Genomic DNA, 25,648 nt, shown 5'->3' with positions numbered 1-25,648 from the left:
CCATAAAAAAGATAGGCTATTAGGGGACATGATGGTAGTATTACAGTGATGTGTGTATCAAATGAATATGCTGTGTGCCTTCGAATTAACACATTGTTACATTATCAGTTATAGGTCAAAACAAAAGGCATTTTATACTAGCCTTCTAACAACTTCCAAATATCAAGCTCAAAGAGAAAGAATAAGCTTCAAAGACTCCCTAAGGAGTTGATTTATATTTAATAGTGATTTCATTAATTCATAATCAAGTCTGATGAAAACTGGTAAATTATTAGAACAGCTTTGTCTATTCAGGAAGAAGTCATCAAACTTCCATCTCAGTACAGCACAATATATAATAAGTGTCCTATCCAGCTAGCTGACTTAATAAACTCTTGGCTAGCAACATCAGTAAAAGAAGTAAGTTCAGAATTTCTTCACCGTTCAAGCTGCCCTTCGAAATTACCAAAGAAATATACAATAGGGGCATAAAAATAGGAATCGATATTAAAATCTAGACGTGATCACCATAGTGGAAACTTCAGTGGGGATACTGGATACATGGGGAAAGTGGGACTGGATGGAGGAGAGGTCAACTCATGAGAAGGAAAAACCCACCTGGGGAGTAAGTGGAAGGAGTCCCTTGCTGGGCCCCAATAAACCCACGACCTCCCAGATAATGAGAGACAAACAATCATGGAGCAGTAAGTAGGAGACAAATGTCTGTTCCACTTTAGGAAGAATACTGGCTGAAGACACGGAACAATAAACCAACCCTAAACTCGGTGCGAAAACCATTCCAGGTAAAACAGGAAGCCTCAGCAGCCATTTACTGAGGGCTCTCTGATGATGACGGAGACGGAAGACCACGCCCAGCTAGTTTGGAGCTGCAGTAACTGACGTGCTTGGACTTCGTGCTAAAGCATCTTGACCCCTGCTTTCTCCAGCTAAGGGATTCCCTCCCTTCGCATCACAGGCACATCTTTAGTTTGGCAAAGCAAATTAGGTGATGATCCCAAACTGCTTTTTACCCTCTTTTTGAGTTGGAAAGATGAAACAGGGTTTAATACAAACTGACAGAATAAATCTTAACAAATAATAAACACCTTTCGATAAATGAAAAGAAAGCCCAACAGACATAGCAAAGGCTTAGATCACAAAAAGAAGAGGCTGACAAATGTGTGACCAAATGTCCCCTTTTGAAACAAAAGAGACGAGGAAACATTAAAAAGTCACTAGGTTATACTCATGAGATTAAAGAGGGTACTTCCAAAAAGTAAAAAATCTTGGATTAAGAAAAATTGTTTTCATGTAAAAAAATTTTTAAGAAATCCAATAGAGGTAGTAACTCAGGTGCTACAGGAAAAAAAAGCAGCTAGTTTTAAATGGGGGGCGGGGTGGGGGGAGAGAAAGAGAGAAGGTATTTCTCCTTAAATAGTCAGGATGAACAGGACTCCTTTATCCTCAAGTTCTGGGTTTGTTCAAAAATTTCTGATAACCCTGTATCTTCTAAGATCCTTTGTTTTCCTTATCACTCTTATTTTGCTAAGACATGTTTTTTAGGTGACTTTCTAGGTGTGAGTGGGTACATGATTTATTTCACCTCTGTATATCTGAGATTCTCTTCATTTTTGCTCTTACACTCAGCTGTAGCTTAGCGGGATACAGAAATCTAACTTGAAAATAGTATCTTTAGGCCAGCACTCCCCTTCCCCTCCCCTCCCTGGGTTACTTTTTCCCTAGCTCGGACATCATAATCATCTCTCTCTCTGCCTCCTACATATGCTATTTACTCTTCTTCTTCCTTTTCTGGAATGTACGTTCTATGGGAGCAGAGATGTTTTTTGGCCTGTTTTGTTTAGTAATGATGCCTAGAATAGTGCCTCTCCCCCAGTAGGCATCCAATATTTGTTAATTCCAGTACCCTCGAGCATCCATTGTTGCTAAAATATGGTGCCAGTTGGGTTTTTGTTTTTTTTGTTTTAATTTTTTTTTAAAAAGATTTCATTTATTTATTTGACAGAGATCACAAGTAGACAGAGAGGCAGAGACAGAGGGGGAAATGGGTTCCTTGCTGAGCAAAGAGCCCAATGTGGGGCTCAATCCCAGGACCCTGAGATCACGACCTGAGCTGAAGGCAGAGATTTAACCCACTGAGCCACCCAGGCACCCCAGATTATTGTTCTTTTATATGTATATTGATACTCCATGTGCAGATTTTTGGTGTTTTCTCCCCCATTCAACTTCTCTGGCACCTGCTGAGCCCCTTCAATCCAAAGACCGTCTTTTTCTGAAACTCAAACAATCAGCTCATGACTTGGTCCACTGTGTCCCATTTTTCCCTTCCTGATATTTTCCATCTCCTCTTTCTACTCTGCATTCTGGCAGAGGTTACCTGGAAATTTACTTCCAGGGCTTGTACTGAATTTTTAGATTTTTTTTTTTTTGTAATATTTTTAGTTCCTAAGAGTTCTAACTTGTTCTCTGATGTTTCCTTTTTCATAGCTTGCTGTTCTTAGAAATGCAGTGTTTCTCAAATTCTGAGAATTCGTTTTTTAAAAACTTACCAGTTTTTCTACTCCCTAGATTTTTTTTCTCCCCTATAGTTGGTTACCCTGTCCATTTTTAAACTTTTCTTTCCAAGCTACTGGTTAATGTTCTGTCTAGTGATCCTTGGGTTATCTATTGATATTTTTTAAAAAGAGAGAGAGAGAAGATTCTCTTCTGTTTAGTGTTGAGTCTCTTTAATTTGGAAAGATGAGTAGGAACCCTATGGATGTGGATGGTGTTTGCTACTTAGTAGGTTCTGCTCTACAGTTATGAGACCAGACACCAGCTGTTAAGTTTCCAAAATGAGAAGGATTTACTCTGGAGTACTAATACTCACAACTAGTAATTCTTACTCTCTTCTGGCAGTTTCCTTCAATATCTAAGAGATAAGTTTTCTGCCTAGCGATTAAGTGCAGGGTTGTAGAAGCTTTATTTAAAGATGTGTAGTGTAGGTGTATAGGGACTGGGGTGCACGAGCACGTGTGTGCGTAGCAAGCCAGGGCAAATGGCATCAGGAATCTCTCTAGAGTTCACTTGAGCTGTATCCACCTCTAGTCTACTTTCACTTCTCCATATCATCTGTTTTTCATTTTCCAGAAATAGAAATTTCTGGAAAACTCGTTAAGCTTCTGATGATAATACCCTTCCCCACCTATTCGTCTGTTACAATGAGGAGTCAAATGCATGTGTTTAGTCACCACCTTGATCCATATTTTGGGGGATAAACTGTTTATGAGTGTCTCCAATTCACAGATTTCATCCTCAAATTACATTTTCTTTTACCCCAAATTTCATCAAAATATTCTCAAACTCTAATACTTCAGGCACCATTCCCCATCTTTCAGCCAGTTTTCATTTGGAAATAGCTCAGAAATCTCGTAGAATTTTAATACTGGCATCTCTTCAGGATAAACCCAAGTGTTTCATGTTCTTTCATAGCAAGAATTTAAAACAATCCTCCTATACCTTCCCAGCGTCCTTTCCTTGCCAGGAGAATGGAGAAAAATGTTTGATCCAGTTGGTGGTATTCTATACTACTACTGACGCAATAACATTTTTCACTAATTGTGGCCTAATTAGACCCACTGAGCTTCCCAGGATGAGAAGATCTACTTATTACCTAATAAACACGCCTCAGGCTTTCACAGAAGGGTCCTTATCTCACACGCACTAGCAGAAGGTCTCACGAATTTCATTACTTTAGGAAGAACAGGATATTTCAGACAAACTAGCAGTCCTGCAGAGCAAAGGAATCAGGCATCCTTCAACATTCAACAAATATTTACTAAACAACTTTTATGTGTCAGGCACTATTCTAGGTGTTAGGGAATAAGGCAAAATCCTTATTCTCAGGAAAACATATTCCACTGAGGAGAGACCCGTCATAAACAAAACAGACGGTATGCTGAATGATCACTGCTGTGGAAAACAAAGCAGGGAAGGAACATAAGGAGCTCCAGGAGGGGCTCGTGGATTGTTAACGGAACTAGTGACAACATGAACATGTAGATATGCGGGGAGAGAGCACTCCGGACAGGGAGGACGGAAGTGGAAAGGCCCTCAGAAAGGGAGTGTGCGTGCCTGGGATACAGAAGAAAACAGCCAGGAGGCCACTGAGGCTGGACATGGGTGAATTAAGGCAGAAAAATCAACCCCTGAGCCATTACAATGACTTTTACTAGGAGTGAGGTGAATGCCACTGGAGGGTCTGGAACAGAAAGTGATGTAACGCACAACAGAGCTACTCGCATGCTCTGGGTTGAGTACAGACCCACGGGCAGTGAGCAAGGAGACTGGGTGGAAGACCATCCCTTCTCAACAGCTGAATGCCCTGTCAATATCCTGTCCCTTCCCACACTTCCCATTGCTTCCTCTACCGGCTGTCTTTAACAATGAGAAGTTAGAAATTACATGTATTACTGGTATTCTATCCAGACTTCACATTTTTATTTTGATTAGGACAACAGTTTCCAGCATGGAACTTGTAGGGATGACTTTCAGATATCATTGGTTTATCTGCAATAATGCAGCAGTAACACTGGAGTGCCCCCACTCGTCATCCCCTTGGAGGAGAGGTACTAAGTCGGACTCACCTGTACTCACCTGGCCATGAAAGATCTAAAGCCAAGAGCAGAAGAGAAAAAGTTGGTAATCTCTGTCTATAAGACACCCGATTCAGGAGCCTCCAAGATACACGGAATAGCAACCCTCCATTTGCTGTCCCTTTACCCTTAATCATATCCGGTCTGTATTCTGAAGCTCAGAAAGATAAGGGTTACTCACCTAAGATCACACGGCTAATGACTGGGTAATCAGAAACTGAACTCAGGTCTCTCGATCTTAAGACCAGTGCTTTTTGCTCTGTGCCCCTTCTGTCCAGATCCCCAACTCCCCACAAGCCCAGGTTTTTAAAGATGACAGAGTGTGAAGTGAGAGCGAGAGTACCTCCGCTTCCTGGAGAGCGTGAGGAGGCATGGGCTCCTTAGTTTATAATCTCTCCCACAGCTGTTCTTAGAAAGTAGACAAATATTAATATCTAGACTGAAATTCATTAAAAGGTTACCTATGGAAATCATGGACTATTAATAAATAAAGTGCCACAGGAGAAACGAATTATGTGGCATTTTTAACCCTCTCTCCCTGTCTCTGAATCCTGTTCTTCTGGCTAGAGAACCGATCTCTGTTTTAAACAGTGAGAGTGTGGGAGAGAAATGGGTCAAGAGCGACACAGGATGGCTACAGAAGATGAAAAAATCAGAAGTGAGGTTTACACACAGAGTGGTGAAGACACAAGATGAATTCAGCAAGCTGAACCAACCACTTGTCCTTTGTAAGGCATGAAGTTAGAAGCAAAGATGACATTTCAGGAATCACCAGCCTAAACAAACACCCACGACCACTTAAAACCACGGATTTAGTTCCAAGCCCGAAAGTGTAAAGCGAGTGGGAACTCCTACCTCTTATGCAAATTTTGACGGTAAAGGAACTTTGCACCTTATCAGCTGTACTGGGTACAAAAATAACGTGGTACTAGAAGGAATGTTTACATACATTAATATATGCAGTGTTACGAGCTTTAGAGTGAGTCTTGAGGAAAAAAGAGGACATCAAGGAAAATGATAGTTCCTCATCATTACACTTTCAGCCATGGAAAGGAAGAAGAATCAGGCTTACATCTAGTCAGTCTCATCAATTTAATCAAAGGCAAAAATACTGGCAGCAAGGATTCCAGAATTTCATATTTTGAGGTAGGAGAAGGTAATTTTTTCTTCATTCTTTTGCACATCTTATGTCAAGGCTGTTATGTGTTAAAATCCAATTAATTACAGTGCACATGGAATGGTTACCTGATTCAGCTGAAGGGTGGATTACAAAAGGATATATACAACACCCTTCTGAAATTTCAGAATCACTCTTGTAACTTTCTGAAACAGTATTTCCTACCTGAGGGGCATTTGTAGCCACCAGAAACGCATTTGTCCTCCCTGGGTGATCATAATCGTGCATGGCAGCCGCCACATAGAGAGCCATCAATTCCAGCGCAGGAATGTTTGAAGAAAGGCAACCATAGCTGTCATCTGGAATAGAGCAGCTCCTCGAAGAAATGTAAGCAATTTGTCCAGGGCTCATTCTACCACCAGAATCTGAGGAACAAGCAAAATAAACCAGCATTACATATTACTTCCTCACAAAATGAGACTGAGGAGGGGATTCCCCACAGGTAATGCGATTATTTCTCTTGTTGATTAAGCTAAGAAATAAACTATTTATAAACAAAGACTTAAAACAAAACATTCTCTCCAACATACATGCTCCCAGAGAAGAAAAAGGTTGAACATTGATGCTACAGTCACTTACTTCATAAGACACTATGAGATTTTTATTAACAAACTAAGTTTCTCAGCATACGATGCTTTTCAAATCCTACCAGAGAGATAACATTTCATTTGTAGCCCTGATTACAACTCCTTTTCCCCTTCTCTTTTTCTTTCCATGAAGCCCTTAGAAGACAATGGCAAGAAAAACTGGAAAATGAGATGTAGAAAACTGAAGAATGTCTCACAATTCTCTTTTTAATCCTCTAGTTAGGAACAATATTTTCACAATCAACACCATACTTTCCATGCTTTAGTATCTTACCACTGATTTTTTTTTCTTGCGTTTTTGTGGCTTTATCTATTCAGATGGTCATTCTATTAATTTTGCTGAAATGATCTTAAATAGGAAGTATATGGAGGAAAAAATAATCCATATTTAGAGTAAAACCACAAAGATATTAGAGAGACAGGAGATTTTACCGACTGCATCGGTGGAAACTAGGAATAATGTTCTGGCTTGTCAGAGTCCAAAATAATCTTCATCATAATTTATTTCACTCAGTATTTGCCATCACATGAATTTTTTTTTTTTTTAAGATTTTATTTATTTATTTGACAGAGATCACAAGTAGTCAGAGAGGCAGGCAGAGAGAGAGGAGGGTCCTGGCTCGAGCCCAGGATCCTGGGATCATGACCCAAGCTGAAGGCAGAGGCTTTAACCCACTGAGCCACCCAGGTGCCCCCAAATGAATTTTTTAACATAATGACTTTAATATACACTAGTGATAATTATAGAGATACCTCATTATTTTTGTCATTTATAACATTTTTATTTAAATTGAGTTTTAGAATCACCCACACTAGAACTTTAAAAAAATAATTATAAAAAATTAAGGTAGTTAAATGCATAAAGATATATTTAACATTCAAATTTCTAATAGGACGTAGTTATCAACATCAGCCAATAATTTGAATTTTCCCTATGTTATATGCATTCTGGGCCTCCCTAGAATTATAAAGACACATATAAAGTAACAAAAATGGCAAAAGACATCCTTTTAAAACCCAGTTACTTAAAACCGACTTATTAGGACTCTAAGATGTATATTCGGTTTTGCTTTTTGTTAACATGAAATTAATACTATGAAAAATAAAATAGCTGGCAAGGACATTTCAGCATAATTATCATAGATCCCATTTGTTTACTTTCTTTCAGAAAATGGTGATTCTTTTAATTGGCTGATCAATTTAAATGGAGGCCTCAGTAAAAGGCATCCAGACTGGAAGAGAAGTGTATAGGGTAATCCCTGACAGTTTTCCCCACTTTTTGTACTAACCATAAGTGCCTGATTTAAGCTTTGCTCTCCCAGGTACCCATTTCAAAGAAGCACCACTTCAAAGACACTGATCTCGAAGAAACACCCTGCCAGCCTCCCTGTCTAGATGCACAGCCAGGCCACTTCTGTTTTAGAAATCTTGGTTGATTTCAATAACTGACCATTTGGGCTGCTGGTTTTTTCTCTACCCAAGCTTTAAATTCCTCCTCTTACTCTTTAAATTCACCAATAAAGTGTGAGCCACTGAAACCCCCCACTCTTGACCCCAATAAACCTCAGACATGTTTACCTGCATGCACGACTGTGCGTGTTCTCTCCCTCTCCCGCCCCGTGACCTCTCTCTCTCTTCTCCTGTGACCTTGCTCTGTGGTCCTACTTATGATGTGTAATTTTCAATTCCTTTAAGTAATAAACCCCCTTGGTTTTTTTTTTAAGTTTCTTGATGGTAATCACTAAAGGGCATCTTGTAATCATAGTAACCATAAGAGCTGGTCCAGCCCCAACAATGGTTATTGACAGGCTGAGACCAGCAGACAACAAAGAGGTAAAACTATCTCTGCTTAGAGTTGACATGCTCTTGTATATAGAAAAATCCTAAGAAAGCAACTAAAAAACTATCAGAATAAAAGTGATCAAGATTGCAGGATAAAAGATCAATATGCAAAAAATCAATTATTTTTATATATGATAGCAATGAATAATCAAAAAATGAGCCCCCAAACCCATCCCATTTACACTAGCATCAAAAAGAATACAATACTTAGGAATAAACTTAAAAGAAGTACAAAACCAGTATTTTGCAAATTAAAAAATATTGTTGAAAGAAGTTAAAGAAGACTTAAATAAGTGGAAAAAACACCCATGCTCATCGACCAGAAGACTTACTACTGTTAAAACAGCAATACTTTCCCAAAATGATCTACAGATTTCATACAATCCCTATCAAAATCCTAGCTGGGTTTTTTTTTCTTTCTTTCTTTTTCTTTGGTAGAAATTCACAAGCTGGACCTCAATCCATACGGAAATACAAGAGAACCAGAAGAGCCAGAACAATCTGGAAAAAGAACAAAGTTGAAGGACTTAAACTTACCAATTTCAAAGCTTACTAACAAAGCTTTAGTAATGAAGATAATGTACTGGTATGAGGACAAACAAAAAAATCAATGGAATAAAACTAAAAGTCCAGAAAGAAACCCTCATATTTGTGGCCAACTGATTTTGTACAAGGGTGCTAAGACCATGCTGAAGAGCCATTTCTGTGCCCTGCATGATGTTAGCCTTTTTCAGACACTGTTTCATTTAATGCTCACATCTTATAAGGTAGAAATTGATTTTGTAACATTTAAGAGGCAACTATGTGGAGTATATATTAAGAACTCTTTTCAACAAATGGTTCTGGGACAACTGGATATTCATGTGCAAAAGAAAGACCTCTTTTATTCCCCAAATTAGTTCCAATGGGTCACAGACCTAAACTTCCTATAACTATGAAACTCCTAGAAGAAAACAAAGGAGTAAACCTTCATAATCTTGGGGGAGGCAAAACCCTTCTTTGATATGATACCAAAAGCATGAGTAAAATAAGAAAAAGATAAATTAGACTATATCAAAATTTAAAATGTTTGTACTTCAACAGACACCATCAAGAAAGTAAACAGGCAACTTACAGAATGGGAGAAAATAGCTGCAAATCATAAATCTGGTAAGGAACTTATATCTAAAATCTACAAAGAACTCCTAGACCTCAATAATAAAAAGATAAAGGACCAAATTTAAAAATGGTTGAAAGACATGAACAGACATCTCTTCAAAGAAGACAGACAAATGGCAGGGCATTCAACATTATTAGCCATGAGGTAATGTAAATCCAAACCGCAATGAAATACCACTTCACAGCCACTTGAATGGCTATCAGAAAGATAATAACAAGTGGCAGCAAAATATTGGATTGTTGGTGAGAAAATAAAATAGTGCAGCCACCCTGAAAACATTTTGACAGATTCTCAAAATGTTAAGCACAGAATCATCTGATGACCCAGGAATTCCGCAGCTAAGAATGTGCCCAAGAGAAATGAAAATGTATCCACACAGAAACCAGTACAAGAATATTTATAGCAGCATTATTCATAATAGTCCCAAAGTAGAAAGAACCCCAAAGTCCACCAATGTTTGGATGGTAGGAGAATGAGAAAGAGGAAGAAAAAATTTCCTTATTATATAAAATAAATAGCAATGAGGAAAATGCATCTGGCTATTATAGACTTCACTTCTGAGACTGGTCACATAGCTGGACCTCAGATTTCTCATCTTCTTATTCCATCTTCCCTTTGTCCTCGGCCAGCATCTCTACTGATCATGGTACTCTGCCTAGTGGAATGACCTACATTTTCAAAGGTCTGCACTGCTGTGATTCTGATGACAGTTGATCACCGCATGGTGATCACCGGACATGGGAGTACCGTAAAGGCCAAAAAAACACAAAAAAACCCCCTACGTTATATCCTCCCATGTATAGTAGAAACCTTATTTCCTCTCGATAGTAAGGATCAGACAAAATCAATCACTATCATCAAATGGGCTAAAATATGAAAATATTCTTCTAAGAAAATAGCTACATCTACAAACAAAAACTGAAGAAAATGATCTGATGGAAGTACGGAACTAATGGAAGGAATAAGGAGGAGGAGGAAAGAGTAAATATGACACGGTAGAAAACCTAATGGCAGTACTTTGGACTCAATGACCAAAGACTGTAAAGCGACAGCTGAGCCTATGACATCCGCCCTGATTAACATGATAATGTTTTTCAGGTGTTTGTAACTAAGCAAATTCTGTCCTGATGGGTGTGGGTGTGTTGGGGGGGGGTGTGTGTGTGTATGTATCTCACTGGAGTAGTTCCTCCCTCTTCTACAAAATAGAGTAAGAGAACCATGTTATGTAAATTAGTACATTTGTATAAATAATTGTATTTATGATGAGGAACAGAATTAACTTCTTTGGGAGCAAAACATAAATATTATGAAAGGTTTTTAATGTTATCATTTACATGCATACATAAGGCTTTTAAGTATGGCCATTTCACTGGGTAGGTTATATATTTTAAATTTACATGATACACCTACAACAAGAAAACCAAGAACTGAAAGAAAAGAACAAACAAATGATTATCATGCTATTCCAGACGGCAAGCCACAGGATGGGACACACAGAAGAAATATGGTAGATTCAACAGTACTGCATCTTAACTTAAGGTGAATTGTAGCTTTTCTAATTTGCATACCATTACTATGCATCAACATTTATATAGTCATTTACATGTACCAAAGTTTACTTAGAGCAATTTTTAAAAGGAGAGAGGTAATGAAAGGAGAAAGCTTCATTTATTATTTCTGGACAAACAACTAAAAGGAAGCTTTTAGATGTAAGTACCTGTTTCATTTCCTGTTGCACGGTCACTGTGGATCTGCTGTAACCCAGGAACTGGCCGCGTTGTCAGATACCAAACCGCGTGCAGGACATCTGTGGCGTGTATGCGATTGTGATCTAAAGTCATCAAAACATTTTACAAAAATGTTATGTTAAACACAGGACATTTTTTTTTTAAAGGATTTTATTTATTTGACATAGAGAGAGCTCGCAGAAGCAGGGGGAGCAGGAAAGGGAGAGGAAGGCTCCCTGCTGAGCAGGGAGCCTGACGTGGAACTCAATCTCAGGACCCCAGAGTCACGACCTGAGTTGAAGGCAGACGCCTAACCATTTGAGCTACCCAGGCGCCCCAACAGAGGACATTTTTTAAAGTACAATAGTTTTCTACTATCTTATACCCTCATTAATAAAATGTATGGCTTGGAATAACTTCCCACAATTATATTTCATCTTTTTTTTTTTTTTTAAAGTAGGCTCAGTGCCCAACACGGGGCTTGAACTTATGACCCTGAGATCAAGAGTACCATGTTTCAGTGACTGGGCCAGCCAGGAAACTTTGGTTTCATCTTACTTTTTTAAAGTCTCTTGATGTATTAAAAACTTCTCTTATAAAAACTTTCACAAATACTATGAAAACATAGTAAGGCAGTCACAGAAAAGGCAAGTAACAAGCGCTAATTGAAAGGCACTGAAAGCTTTACTGAAGGTTGCTATTTTGTAGCTTTAAAAATACTATGTAAATAGTGCGTGGATTAGGGAGACCAATGTTTGCATAAAGGCAACACTTAAAAATTATAGATACTTGAACTCCCCACTCTCCCCTCCCCTGCACAAAAAAAACACATATACCCCCCCCCCAAAAAAAAAAGATGAGACATACCTACCTCTCAGGCCTGCTGGAAGGACAAAATGTTAAAATGACATACAAAAACATCCAGAACAGTGTCTGAGACACAGCACATAATCAAGCAAACACTGGTTTACTGACTATCACTATGTGAAAAAGCAAGACCTACAAGTGAAACCCAGTTTTGCCGTTTCTAAGAGTTTTAGAATCTTGGGAAAGATTCTTTTGAGTTTGTACTTTTCACCTGTGAAAGGTAGATAATATAAACTTTCCAACAAAGATTAAATGATATAATCTCCATGGATCTAATGATTATAGTCACAGCTGATATTCAGTAAAAGTCCAGCACTTCAATAGTTAATGAGTACCAGGTACAATCAGCAGATGACACAATACTAAGTCTTCAGGCCATCCATGTGACGTGAGGTCAGTCTGTCAGAAGCTTAATTATTCATATAGTGAACACCTTTTACTGACCTTTTACTATGTGCCAGGAATTCTACTCTGCGCTTTCTGTGGCTTATCACTACGTATGGAGTAGAGACTAGTGGAATTTCCATTTGTAAATCTGGATACTAAAGTTTAAAAAAGTTAGATCCAGAGGCTCTTTTCTTAATATCCTATTTGGAGCTGATAGTGAAGACTCTTTACTGCCTTTTTTCCCCCCATTCCCCTTCCTCTGAAGTCCATTTTAAAGTATTACGTTAGGGGCGCCTGGGTGGCTCAGTGAGTTAAGCATCTGCCTTCAGCTTGGGTCATGATCTCAGTGTCCTGGGACCAAGTCCTGAGTTGGGCTCCTTGCTCAGCAGGGAGTCTGCTTTTCCTTCTCCCTCTGCCTCTTCCCTCTGCTCATGCATGCGCATGCTCTCTCTCTCTCTCTCTCAAATAAATAAGTACAAAAAATAAAATATCACTTTATTCTATTTATAAAATGCAGTCACTTTTTAAAAAGCAGACTTTATAAGTGAAAATTATAGCACATATAATACTCATTAAGTATCATTATTAGTGAGTTATACCAATTTAAGAATAATATGCTCTGTGTTTATATGAGTGATTTCCCAAAATGTGTCCATATGAAGGGAAACTGTAGAATATATAGATGTATAAGGAAACCTTATTATTTCCTAATACGAAATTCAAATTATATTTTGCCATAAAATCAAGCAGACATTAGCAGTTACTCCATGTCAGGACACAGTTAAAACTGGAAATTCTATGGATAATTTTTAAATATTTTGAAGTCAAGAATTTTCTGACACTCTTAATTACCAAACATTTTAAAAGATAAGATACTCAGATAAATAATTATTAACACAAAGTTGTAGACCATATGATAATTAAGGGAAAGAGCACATCATAAATATAAATATATGTCTGTATTATGATTCACTGTATGAAACACAAATAAGAAAATACACACAAGTGTTAATAATTAGTCCGTTAACTCTAGGTAGCAGGACATAGATTACTTTTTTAAATCCCTATTTAAAATTTTTCCAGACATGTAATTATGAAAGTGTTCAGATCTGAAGGGAAAAATAGTTTCAAAACCAGTATTATCTGAACTTAATAAGATCTGCTGATACGTACAAGGAATGTCTCGGTAGCCATTCTCCAATGCACGAAAATAGTTCATGAACTGCAGAGTGGGGATCTTAAATATTTCCAATAAGCCAGTGTCTTGAAATAAGGTATACATAACCTAAATGTCAATTAAAATAAAATTCACGTTAAAAGTCAGAATTTCTTTTTTTTTTTTTTAAGATTTTATTTACATATTTGACAGAGATCACAAGTAGGCAGAGAGGCAGGCAGAGAGAGAGGAGGAAACAGGTTCCCTGCTGAGCAGAGAGCCCGAAGCAGGGCTTGATCCCAGGACCCCGAGATCATGACCTGAGCTGAAGGCAGAGCCACCCAGGCACTCCAAAAGTCAGAATTTCTATTTGCAGTTGAGTAGAATATGTTTTTGTGATTCGCATTTGGGAACATTACCATATACATTTGTCTTTAAGTTAATAATTTATTAAAAACTTCCCTATAAGAAATTCTTTTCAAAACATTAAAAAGGAAGACATCACCCTAAAACCCTTGAAAACCAAAGGAAGATTACTATATCATGTCCCAGTTTAAAAATTTTTCCACTCTTCCCTTTAGTTTTTTTATTTACAGTTTATTAAGGGGCGTATGAATCCTATTCTTCTCCCGTCCTACGTGTCAACAGAAGTCAAAACAAAATATTTATTACATTTTTGTCCCTAAAGACTTCAATGAGATGAAACTATATGCCTTCCACGTAATTTACCCTCATGTTTGTACATTTCATAAATAAGAATACTTTAAATACTTCAAATACTTCGAAGAGAGTGAGGATGCTATTTGGGGAAGGTTAATCTGATGCTGTGGGATGAACTCCTCAAGGGGAACCTTGAGTCTGGGTGGTTAAAAAGAAAATATTTTTCCATGGTTCTAGCATGAAATGAACCATCTGGCCTTGGGTAAAGCACATGGAGGGCAGGTGTAAAACAGTAAGGCATAGGTTTCAGTGGTGAGAACCAGCTCACCTTTCACACCTTTTTCAACCTCAGGCTTCAATATAAAGTAACTCTATTCTGTAGAAAAATTAAATTCCACTCACATGGGCCAAAAAACTATTTTCACTTATTCAATAGAATTATATGAAATACATTACATATGATCATTTTTTAATATATGGGTTTATGTATATAGATTTCTCTTTTCAAACTTTCTACCAAAAACTCCATTTTTGTGGAAAAATAAAAGAATTCAGTAAACAATGCCGAATTTGTGCCTAAGCCAGTATTACATGTTTTTATATTTTATGTTTTATAATGATTCAAGAAAAAACTAATTTGTAATTTTTAAAAAGCAGAGATTTTAAACAAACCTGACTAAGGATCCTTCCTGATTTCTCTCCCATTTTTTCTACAACTTCAAATATTTGAAAATTCCAGTTGCTCATCTTTTCTATTAAGGAATCATAATCTTCTATTAAAATCAAGTCCAGTGATACTTCCTGTTCAATCTGCACAGATGGGGGAGAAAACATAAACCAACTTAACCCTACCTTTTAAAAATAGTTAAATCCACACCTAAACAAGAACACTTAAAACTGAACATTAAAAAAACGGTCAATGCTATTTTCTACAAAAGTTACTCTCAGATAGAAAGTGTACTTCCAATTTTCCCTCTTTGTAAAATGCTATCTTCAGAAAAGCGTAAAAGTGTCTTCTAGGCATCAGAAGACTTACTAATCCTCACAGCACTTTTACAAATAAAAATGCTGTCTTTCCCAAGCATGATGCACAAATCTAAAATCCACTGTTTTCATTTTAGAAGTTACAGGTACCGAAGGAAAATAGAAAGAGACTCCTAACTTTATACTGGCATTTATTACTAGTTTAACTTCCCAAAAGGAATGGTTTTCCCCCCTAAAAAGCTTAAATTTGGAACTTAAGAACAAAAAAAGTGCTATTGTAAGTAAGCAGATTTTGTTTTTTAATGCTTCATGCGCCTGTTCTTCATGCCCTTACCATATAAATGAAGACAGTATCAGCACGGATAGTACTGTATTTACTATAAAATGGGTTCATGTGTTCGTTCTACAAGAATGCACCTCGTTGTTCTAGGATGGACTCAGAAGTACGGCTGACCCTTGGACAACACGAGTTTGAACCACACAGGTCCGCTTCCCCCCGATTTCTGCACTACAGTGCTGTAAAGGAGAGTGAGTTCTCCCAGGACTATAAGCACCGTACATATAGTACTGCATTCTCTCCTCCTCAGGACTTTTAATCACATTCTTTGCTCTAGCTATTTCATTGCAAGAATGTAGTACACAATACATTTAACATACAAAATATGTGTTAACTGACGTATGTGTTTATGCTATCAGTAGGACTTCTGATCAACTGAAGGTAGTTAGCAAATGAAGTTCTGGGGGAGTCAAAAGTTATATGTGGATTTTAGACTATGTGATCATGTGTGGGAGGGTCAGGACCCCTAATACCAGCCTTGATCAAGGGTCAACTATAATTATTATTTTTAACCCAAGTTTTTCTTTAATATGACATAAGGACTTTTTAGTAAAATATTTTAAAATACTATTATATTAAAAATCTTGTTCTGGGCAAAGATAGTGGAACTTGTACTAAGCTAATGTTGTATTTCACCTTAACATAATCATATGGAAAGTTTGTCTTTTACATTTGGTTGCTGTTCATCCTGTGCCGCTTCTGTTAGGTGATCATCACCTTCCAAAAGTAATTTTCTGCAGTCTCTGTTCTCTGTTTCCACTTCTTGTCGTGCTTCTGTACAGCTGAATGATTGTTTTGAGGAAACAGTGCTGTCTTCATCACCTTTCAAAAAAACACATATAGTAGTAATAAGAATAAAACTTGCCTATATGCAAGGAAAATTACTTATAAAAAATATTCAAATGGGGCACCTGGGTGGCCTAATTGGTTTAGCGTCTGCCTTTGGGTCAGGTCATGATCTCAGGGTCCTGGGATGGAGCCCTGTATCAGGCTCTGCACTCAGTGCGGAGCCTGCTTCTCCCTCTCCCTTTCTCTCTCCCCCTGCTTATGTGCATACTTTCTCTGTCAAATAAATAAAATCTTAAAAAAAAAGAAAAGGAAAAGTCAGTCCCTATCAATAGGAACTTTTTAGCAATCTGATGTATGCAATTCCAACTCTGAAATTGAGTTTTGGCTATGAAAACTCTAGATTCCTAATTATAGATGAATGCGATCAAGGTACATCTAAAAATTAAAACACAGTACCATTTATTGTGAATTATTTCTCTACCAATGTGATTAATAATACTCTTTTTTCCCAAATCTCACAGAAAAGGGAAGCAGCTCTGGTAGCTAAACAGCATTCATTCACATGTTAAAAAAAAAAAAATCACATTCATTCTGTCGGGAATATTATAAATAGGAAACTTCCCCGAAACCCATCAACAGAAGAATAAATAAATGTAATGTATCCACACAACTGAACACTGTGGAACAAAGAGAATGAACTCCAACCACGTGCAACCACACGGGTGATTCTGAAAAATACACTGCTGAATGAAGGAAGCCAGACACAAAGGTACAGACTGATTGTCTTTATGAAAAATTCGACAACATACCCAAACTGACACATATGAGTACTGAAAGCCAAGACAATGTTATCTTTAAAGGGTATACCAGGGGCAGGGGGCATTAGAAGAAATTCTGAGGGGCTGGTAATAGTTTATTAGTTTATTGATCTGAGTGATTACACATGTGTTTAAGTGTATGAATACCCATCAAGTTACAAAGTTATGATTCATTCGCTCTTCAATATGCAAGGGTTTTTCCTAAGTAAAAGCTTTTTAAAAAAGATTTTATTTATTTTATTTGTAAGAGAGCACACACGCATGCACGCACCAAGCAGAGGGAGGAAGAGAGGGACAGAATCTCAAGTAGACGCCCTGTTGAATATGTGGGGCTCGATCTCATGACGCTAAGATCATGACCTGACCCAAAACCAAGAGTCAGATGCTTAACTGACTGAGCCACCCAGACGCCCCTAGGTAAGAGAGTTTTTAAGAGTACTTATTGGAAGGGCGCCTGGTTGGCTCACTCAGTTAGGAAGCTGCTTTTGGCTCAGGTCACGATCCCAAGGTCCTGGGATCAAGCTCCACATCAGGCTCCCTGCTCAGCAGGGAGCCTGCTTCTTCTTCTCCCTCTGCTTCTCCCCCTGCTTATGATTTCTCTGTCTCTCTCTGTCAAATAAATATATATATTTTTAAAAAGTACTTATTGGAATTGAATTTCAGAAGAACTACGTTCAGATCCCAATTTTTCTACTTGATAATGGCAAGTTCTCCCCATAAAGTATGGATAATAAGATCTATCTTACTAGATGTTACATAAAATAAATGATCAATAAATGTTAGTCAAATCTGAATCTAGGGCGCCTGGGTGGCTCAGTGGGTTAAGCCGCTGCCTTCGGCTCGGGTCCTGATCTCAGGGTCCTGGGATCGAGTCCCGCGTCGGGCTCTCTGCTCAGCAGGGAGCCTGCTTCCTCCTCTCTCTCTCTGCCTGTGTCTTTGCCTACTTGTGATCTCTCTCTGTCAAATAAATAAATAAATAATATCTTTTTAAAAAAATCTGAATCTAACACTGAATATACTAAAGAATCATTAACTAATGATGATCAGGAAATAGTCTTTGGAAAATACTGTTTTTTCCCAATGAAAAACATAACAAATGAAATTTAGAATATGCAACTACACTTGGTAGGTCAAGGCATATATATATATATATATATGTATGTATATATATATATGTTTCAAAATAACCATCATGACATATGAGGTTCATTACATATATTTTTTTAAGATTTTACTTATGTATTTAAAGGTGGGGAGGGCAGAGGTAGAAGCATACTCCCCAACGAGCAGGGAGCCTGATGCAGAACTTGATCCCAGGACTGAGAAATCATGACCTTAGCCAAAGGCAGATATTTAACCAGCTGAGCCACCCAGACGCCCCATACATACTTTTAATGATCCAAACTCCTAATAACTATATTTTACATAGAACAGTAACAAAAACAGTTGAAATAAATGTTATCTTTTCAAAATTGTCTGCAACACTATCACTTATCCCCCTTGCACTCTTCTGAAATGTATTTCTGTCACTCCTCCATCAACACACAGCATTTATTTCCTAATCCCCTAGAATCCAGACAGCCTGTGTGACTGCTCTGATTAAGAGAATAGGACATAGGTAACACTTTGTTCTGGACTGAACTGTTAACTTGACTGACAGCTTCTACTTCCTCCTCTCCTGAAATCCAGCAAGCATGTTGGAAGAAGCCCATAGAGAGGTCATATTTAGATGCACTAGTCAATAGTCAACAGACACATGACTAATCCCATCTTGGAAATTCAGTCCAGCCATTCTTTATTCCTACGGATGACTATCACTCTTACCATATCTGACTGCGATCACATGAGAGTCCTCAAGTGAGAATCTCCCAGCTTATACCAGTCAATCCAAAGAACTGTGTGTGTGTATAATATAGTATTGTGTGTGTGTATGTGTGTGTATATATAGAGAGAGAGACAGAGAGAAGGAGAGTATAACATACTATATAATTCAACAATCTTAGTAAATTTAAAGAGTTGTACAACCATTCGGACAATCTGGTTTTAGAACATTCTCATCGCTCCAAAACGTGCCCTCCTGCTTATTTACAGTTAATCCCTATTTTCATCTAATAACTGTTCTGACTATTGTTCCTGTGCATTCACCTTTTCTAGCATCTTATATAATTAGAATCATACAATATGGATTCTTTTGAGCCTGGGTTCTTTCACTTAGAATAATGTTTTGAGGTCTATCTATGTAGTGACATGTATCAGATAAAATTACATTGTATGAATGTATATACAATGTATATTACATCGTATGAATGTATCAGATAAAATTGCATTGTATGAATGAAAAATACCACATGGTATTTTTCCAGTCACAAGTTAATGGACATTTGGATCATCTCCAGTTTTGCAGCATGACCAATAATGTCATAACATCCACAATCCTATCTCTGAGTGCTCATATGTTTTCTCATGGATAAAGTCTTATCCATGGTATTATTGGGTGATATGGTAAATTTATGTGTAATTTTTAAAGAGACTGTCAGAATGTTTTCCAAAGTTGTATACCATTTTATATTCTCATCAGCAATGCATAAATGTTCTAATTTCTCTGAATCCTTGCTAACACTTGGTACTTTTTTATTACAGTTATTCTAATTTGAGTATAGAGGTATCTCACTATAGTATTAATTTGCATTTCCTTAAGGACTAATGATGTCATTCATCTTTTCATGTGTTCCTTACCCATTTCTTTATATCCTTCACCAAATGACTCAGACCAAAATATTAGACATCTTCTGCCCATTTTTTGAGTTGACTTCTTAATAATGAATTATAAATTTTCTTTATGTATTATGGATATAAGACCTAATCAGATGTATAATTTCCAAATATTTTCTCTCAATCTGTGGTTTGTCTTCATTTTCTTATTGTTGTCTTTTTAAATTTTTTTTTTTATTTTTTTTAAAGATTTTTTTTTAATTTATTTGACAGATGGAGATCACAAGTAGGCAGAGAGGCAGGCAGAGAGAGAGAGAGAGAGAGAAGCAGGCTCCCCGCTGAGCAGAGAGCCCAGTGCCGGACTCAATCCCAGGACCCTGGCATCATGACCCAAGCCGAAGGCAGAGGCTTTAACCCACTAAGCCACTCAGGAGCCCTTATTGTTGTCTTTTGAAGTGGAAAATTTTTAATTTCGCTAAAGCCCAGTTTGTCATTTTTTTCTTTCACAGACTTTGCTTTTGGTATGGTATCTAAGAATGCTTTATTCAACTCAAGGTCACAAAGACTATATCCTGTATTTTCTTCTATAAGTTTCAAGATTTTAACTCTCACACTTAGGTCTATGATCTATTTTGAGTTACTTTCTGTATATACAGGAAGAGTCCAAATTCTTCCCTTGACAAGTGGATATCTAATTGTCTTGGCCCCATTTGGTTAAAACCAAAAAACAAAAACCAAAAAAAACCTATCCTTTCTCTTTGGAATTGTCTTGGCTTCGATATCAAAATTCAGCTGATCATAAATGCCAGAATCAATTTTTGGATTTGCAATTCTGTTACACTAACCTACAGGCTCATCTTTGTGCCAATACCTCACTATCTTAATTACAGTGGCTTTATAGTAAGTTTTGAAATCAGATAGTGTCAGTCCTCCAAATTTGTTTTTTCTCCAAATTGTTTTGGCTGTTGCTTTTTTGTAAGATTTTATTTATTTGAGAGAAGAGGAAGTGAGAGCAAGCACAAGCAAGGTGAAGGGCAGAGGGAGAAGCAGGCTTCCTGATGAGCAGGGAGCCCAATGTGGGACTCGATCCCAGGACCCTGGGATCATGATCTGAGCCAAAGGCAGACACCTAACTGACTAACCCACCCAGATGCCCTGTTTTGGCTATTGTTGGTCATTGTCTTTCTGTGTAAGATTTAAGACCAATTGTCAATTCCTACCAAAAAAAAAAAAAAAAGCCTGCTAGAATTTGTTAAGAATTACAATGAATTTATAGATCAATTTGGGAGAATAGCCCTACTGACAATACTAATTTTTCCAATCTTTTAATATGAAATGCCTCTCAATTTATTTAGATTTTCTCTAATTTTTATCAATAATGTTTTGTTGTTTTTAGTTTATAAAGCCCCTTCTTTTGTTAAATTTATTCTAACTACCTTCATTCTTATATTACTATAAATTGAAATGTCTTCCTAATTTCAATTTATGATGGTTCCTTGCTAGTATACAGAATACAATTTTGTACATCACTGATCTTGCATCTTGTCTCTGCTAAATTGGTTTATTAGTTCTAGTGTGTATGTGTATTCTTTGGGATTTTCTACAAAAGATTCATATGATCTATGAATATGGGACAGTTTTATTTCTTTATTTTCATTCAGGATGCCTATATTTCTTTTTCTTTCTAATTTCCTAGCAAGAACCACCAGTACTATGTTGACTAAAAAGTGCTGAAAGCAAAAATCTTTATCTTATTCTTGACCTTAGGAAGAAAGCATCAGTCTTTTTCCATTAAGGATGATGTTCAGGTATGTTTTCCAAAAATGTCCTTTATCAGACTGAAGAACTTCTCTGCTATAACTAGTTTGAGTATTTTTATCATGAAAGAATCTTAGATTTTTTCAAATGTTTTTTCTGCACATATTTAGATTATCATGTCTTTCTCCCCTTTTGTTCTATTAATGTGGTATATATATTATATTGGTTGATTTTCAACTGTTAAACTACTCTTGAATTCCTGGGATAAATACCTTGTGGTCATGGTGTGACCATTTCATATGCTGCTGGACTCAGTTTAATATTATTTTGTTAAGGATTTTTGCATCTATACACATAAGGGATATTAGTCTGTAGTTTTCTTGGATGCCTTTGTCTGGTTATGACATCAGGATAACACTAGTCCTAAAAAATGCGTTGGGAAGTTTTCCCTCTTATTCTAGAAGAGTTTGTGAAGTTTGTGAAGGACTGGTCTTTTCCTTGTGTGCGTGCGTGTGTGTGGGTTATACAATTTAAGAACCAACAACTACTGAATTGTATACTTTATAAGGCTGACTTTTATAGTATGCAAAGATATCAGTAAGAGCCCATAATCCCTGTGGGGGCCCATGTATTTCTGGTTTGCCTTTATTCTTAGAGGGCTACAGAGTTTACCAAGTTATCCCTACTATGGTAAGCCTTCAACTCCAATCTCTATCTCCCCAGTCCTATCTCCCCAGTCCTCTTCCTTTTGGGGACTGCTGATTCTATTAGTCACCGGCCTCTCTAGAAGGAGCAAATACCATTTTGATAGACCCAAACGCCAGGCTCATTTTTGTGAGTTTCTATCTTCCTCCAGATCCTGTACTGGTAACTCTGAGGAGCTTGTTAGTTTTCAGTGGTTTTAAGCACATTCTTGTTGTTAATAATCTGTCTGGCTTTCCTAGCTACTGTCAGGGAGAATGATGGCTTGAGTTACCTAGTTAACTATTACTGTATGCCTGAGTCATCAATTTTTTAAAGTTATAAAACAACCATAACTTTATCACCAACAATTTTTCTTACTTGAGAATATAAAATGTTTCAGAATGATGTAACAAAATTTACAACAGTTCCTCTCTATGCCATAAAAAATGTATGCAAACTCTTTTGGGCTTGGAGTTCAACATTAATATAATTAATTTCACTGTTTATGAACCCTAGCTATAACCCGAAAAGACCACATTCATTTCTACAGCACACTGCAGTCTTCAAAACACTTTCACGGCCTGTTATTTATAACTTGTTCCTAGTAACTCCTCTACTTACCTCCTAAGTAGGTAAAACATTATAGCTTCATTTTAAAGTTAGATAAACTGAAGTTAAACTCACTCATTTATGCACTTCTCAAACAATTTCAGAAACTGCTCTGAAATTCAAACACACACAACTTTTATAATCTCACCTGACTTTCCACTGTGGCAGTCTGTGCCAGAATCAGATTCGGACGTTGACACATATTTCAGTATTTGATGTCCACAGCTTATAGAATAAAACAGACAGATATACATTTACAAATGAGGCAAACAAATTTTGAGCTAAATATAATTGGAAAATCTGCTTAATTTTAACCAAGATCCTAACTGCAAAACATCATACAAATCCAACATCTCAATAAACCTAACAGTTAGGCTTTATCCTGGAAGGCATCCTGTGTCTCTGAAGAAAATAACATGTTTGAAAGTCAACACTGAGGTCTGAAGTAAACACTTACTACTGATAAAAAATAAAAAATGAAAACAAATAGCAAATGAACTGGGTACTACAGTACTTTATAGCAAAATAATTCTCACAATTTACTAGTATCTTGAGATGAATAGAATACTACTATATTTCATTTCAGATAGAGATCACTTAATTGGAAAATGAGTAACAGTGCTAAAATGAGGGAAAAGTTTGTTAAGAATAAAAACCACTCATAAAGAAAACATAGTTTTAATCCATTAACTAGTTATAATAGAAAACTACTAACAGTTTATTAAAATAACATATTTTGGAAACTTACCTGTTACACAAACTGCTATCAGAATTTCTAAGTTGCTGATAAGTATCTGGTGAATTGGGTGCACTGCCCAGAGATCTGTGTAAAATAACACTCGGCTTAGTAAGAAAGTTGGCAGTGTCAGGAAATTCTATGGGTGACCGATTAGTTAGAGAGCCAGCAGACACTGGTCCATGGCTGGGAGAATTCACAGGACTCAGGCTGGGGAAAGCACCTTGAGAAATTAAAAGAGAGGCAAGAGATCAGTAAATATGTGTATTTATAAAGAACATTTTCCTTCTCTAAAGAAAGCAAAGTATTTACAATTAAATAATAAAAGACATTTCCAGGTGGAGGTGTCTTCAAGACACTATAGGCACTATTTGTCATCATGAGTGTGAAATAAATACCTTGTGGCAAGATGGCACAGATATTAATAGTATAACTAAAATGTACAAAGTGTAGCACATATTTCCCTAACTGGTCTTTATCTTTCACATTTTATATCCCTAGCGGCTTAATATCCACCTGAAGAAAGTATTGGTACCAAACTTTACTGAAGAACCAAAGTTCTTAAAAGCATTAGGCAGGCTGAGCAATGATAAAATTATAGGTTAACACAACAGATTCCTTTTAAAAATATATCCAAATCATTCCAGCTCATTCATTCACTTAACAAATATTTGAGAGCCTACTGTATGGTAGAAAATGTGCTGGGTTTCATCATGGAGAGAAAGATACCGTCCCCGCAACTCAACAAACCCAGAGACTAGCAGAGAACACAAACAAGTGCTCAGTGCTAAAGACTAAAAACAAAAACAAAAAAAAACAGAATGCTTCAGAAATACATCTCTAATGCTACTGATTTGCTCCAAAAACCTACACTGAGTGTCCTGAACTAAGGTGTAATGGGTATATCTGGAGAAAGGTAGGCAGATTTAAAACTTTATTTGCAAATAAAGATCTAAGTGTGAATCAGAGGGTAAAGCAAGTAACAGTTACTCAGGAGCTAGGGCATTTTCAGGCATAACGGTATATGTGTGTGATGGTTAATTCCATGTGTCATCTGGCTAGGCTATCTACAGCGTCCAGCTGTTTGGTCAAGCAGCAGGCTAGAAGTGGTTGTGAAAGTATCTTCCAGAGGTGATTAACATTTAAATCCGTAAACTGGGCAAAGCTGATAACCCTCCCTAATGTGCGTGTGACCTCATCCAATTGGTTCAAAGCCTTAAAAGACAAGACTGAGATCCTCCAAAGAGGAAGGAACTCCGGCTCCAGACTGCCTTCAGATTCAGGACAGCAGTATCCCCCTCCACCCCTCCTGGAATTTCTAGCTGGACAGCCTGCCTTGCAAATCTCAAACCTGCCTTCCCTCACAATACTGCAAACCAGTTCCTTAAAATAAACTATCCCTCCATCTGTCTCTCTCTCTCTCTCTCTCTCTGTAAATGCACATACACATCCTATTAGTTCTCTAGAGAACCCAAATACAATGTGTTATTTTATTTAATACAATGTGTTATTTTCACCATGTTGTGAGTTAAGTAGTATTTTCATTCTCACATGTGGGGGGATAAAAAACTATCAAAAAAAAAAAAAAAAGAAAAAAGAAAAAAGAAGCTAAAAACTTGATTTAGTTAACATAGTTAAGGCTGGGAGACCATAGTCCTTTAGTCCTTTCTCCAGAGCTGACACTATGGTTCTATCAGACTGATGTATGTAGAGGTTCCTGTAATTTCATACAGCGTTAGAGCTGAAAAGGATTTTTAAAAATCTGGTCAACCGGGGCACCTGGGTGGCTCAGTGTGTTAAGCCGCTGCCTTCGGCTCAGGTCATGATCTCAGGGTCCTGGGATCGAGTCCCGCATCGGGCTCTCTGCTTAGCAGGGAGCCTGCTTCCTCCTCTCTCTCTCTGCCTGCGTCTCTGCCTACTTGTGATCTCTCTCTGTCAAATAAATAAATAAAATCTTTAAAAAAAAAAAAATCTGGTCAACCAATTTAATATTTCAGAAGAGGAAACCGAGGACCAGACAAGAAGTGC

General features: G+C 37.2%; 1 protein-coding gene across 1 annotated transcript in view; it reads right to left on the bottom strand.

Annotated features, from left to right (window-relative positions):
• PDE3B (phosphodiesterase 3B) overlaps positions 1–25,648 on the bottom strand; it is a 182,370-nt gene that overhangs the window by 10,640 nt on the left and 146,082 nt on the right. Inside the window, exons 6-12 of the mRNA XM_059136918.1 lie at positions 23,633–23,843; positions 23,033–23,109; positions 16,185–16,336; positions 14,866–15,003; positions 13,551–13,662; positions 11,114–11,227; positions 5,974–6,173 (exon numbers count right to left, since the gene is read on the bottom strand). Of these exons, the coding sequence (XP_058992901.1) occupies positions 5,974–6,173; positions 11,114–11,227; positions 13,551–13,662; positions 14,866–15,003; positions 16,185–16,336; positions 23,033–23,109; positions 23,633–23,843 (1,004 nt within the window). The remainder of the gene's footprint in view (positions 1–5,973; positions 6,174–11,113; positions 11,228–13,550; positions 13,663–14,865; positions 15,004–16,184; positions 16,337–23,032; positions 23,110–23,632; positions 23,844–25,648) is intronic.

Source organism: Mustela lutreola, chromosome 1, assembly GCF_030435805.1.
Source record: "Mustela lutreola isolate mMusLut2 chromosome 1, mMusLut2.pri, whole genome shotgun sequence".
Classification (NCBI taxonomy): domain Eukaryota; kingdom Metazoa; phylum Chordata; class Mammalia; order Carnivora; family Mustelidae; genus Mustela; species Mustela lutreola.
This window is presented reverse-complemented; position numbering and strand designations above follow the sequence as displayed.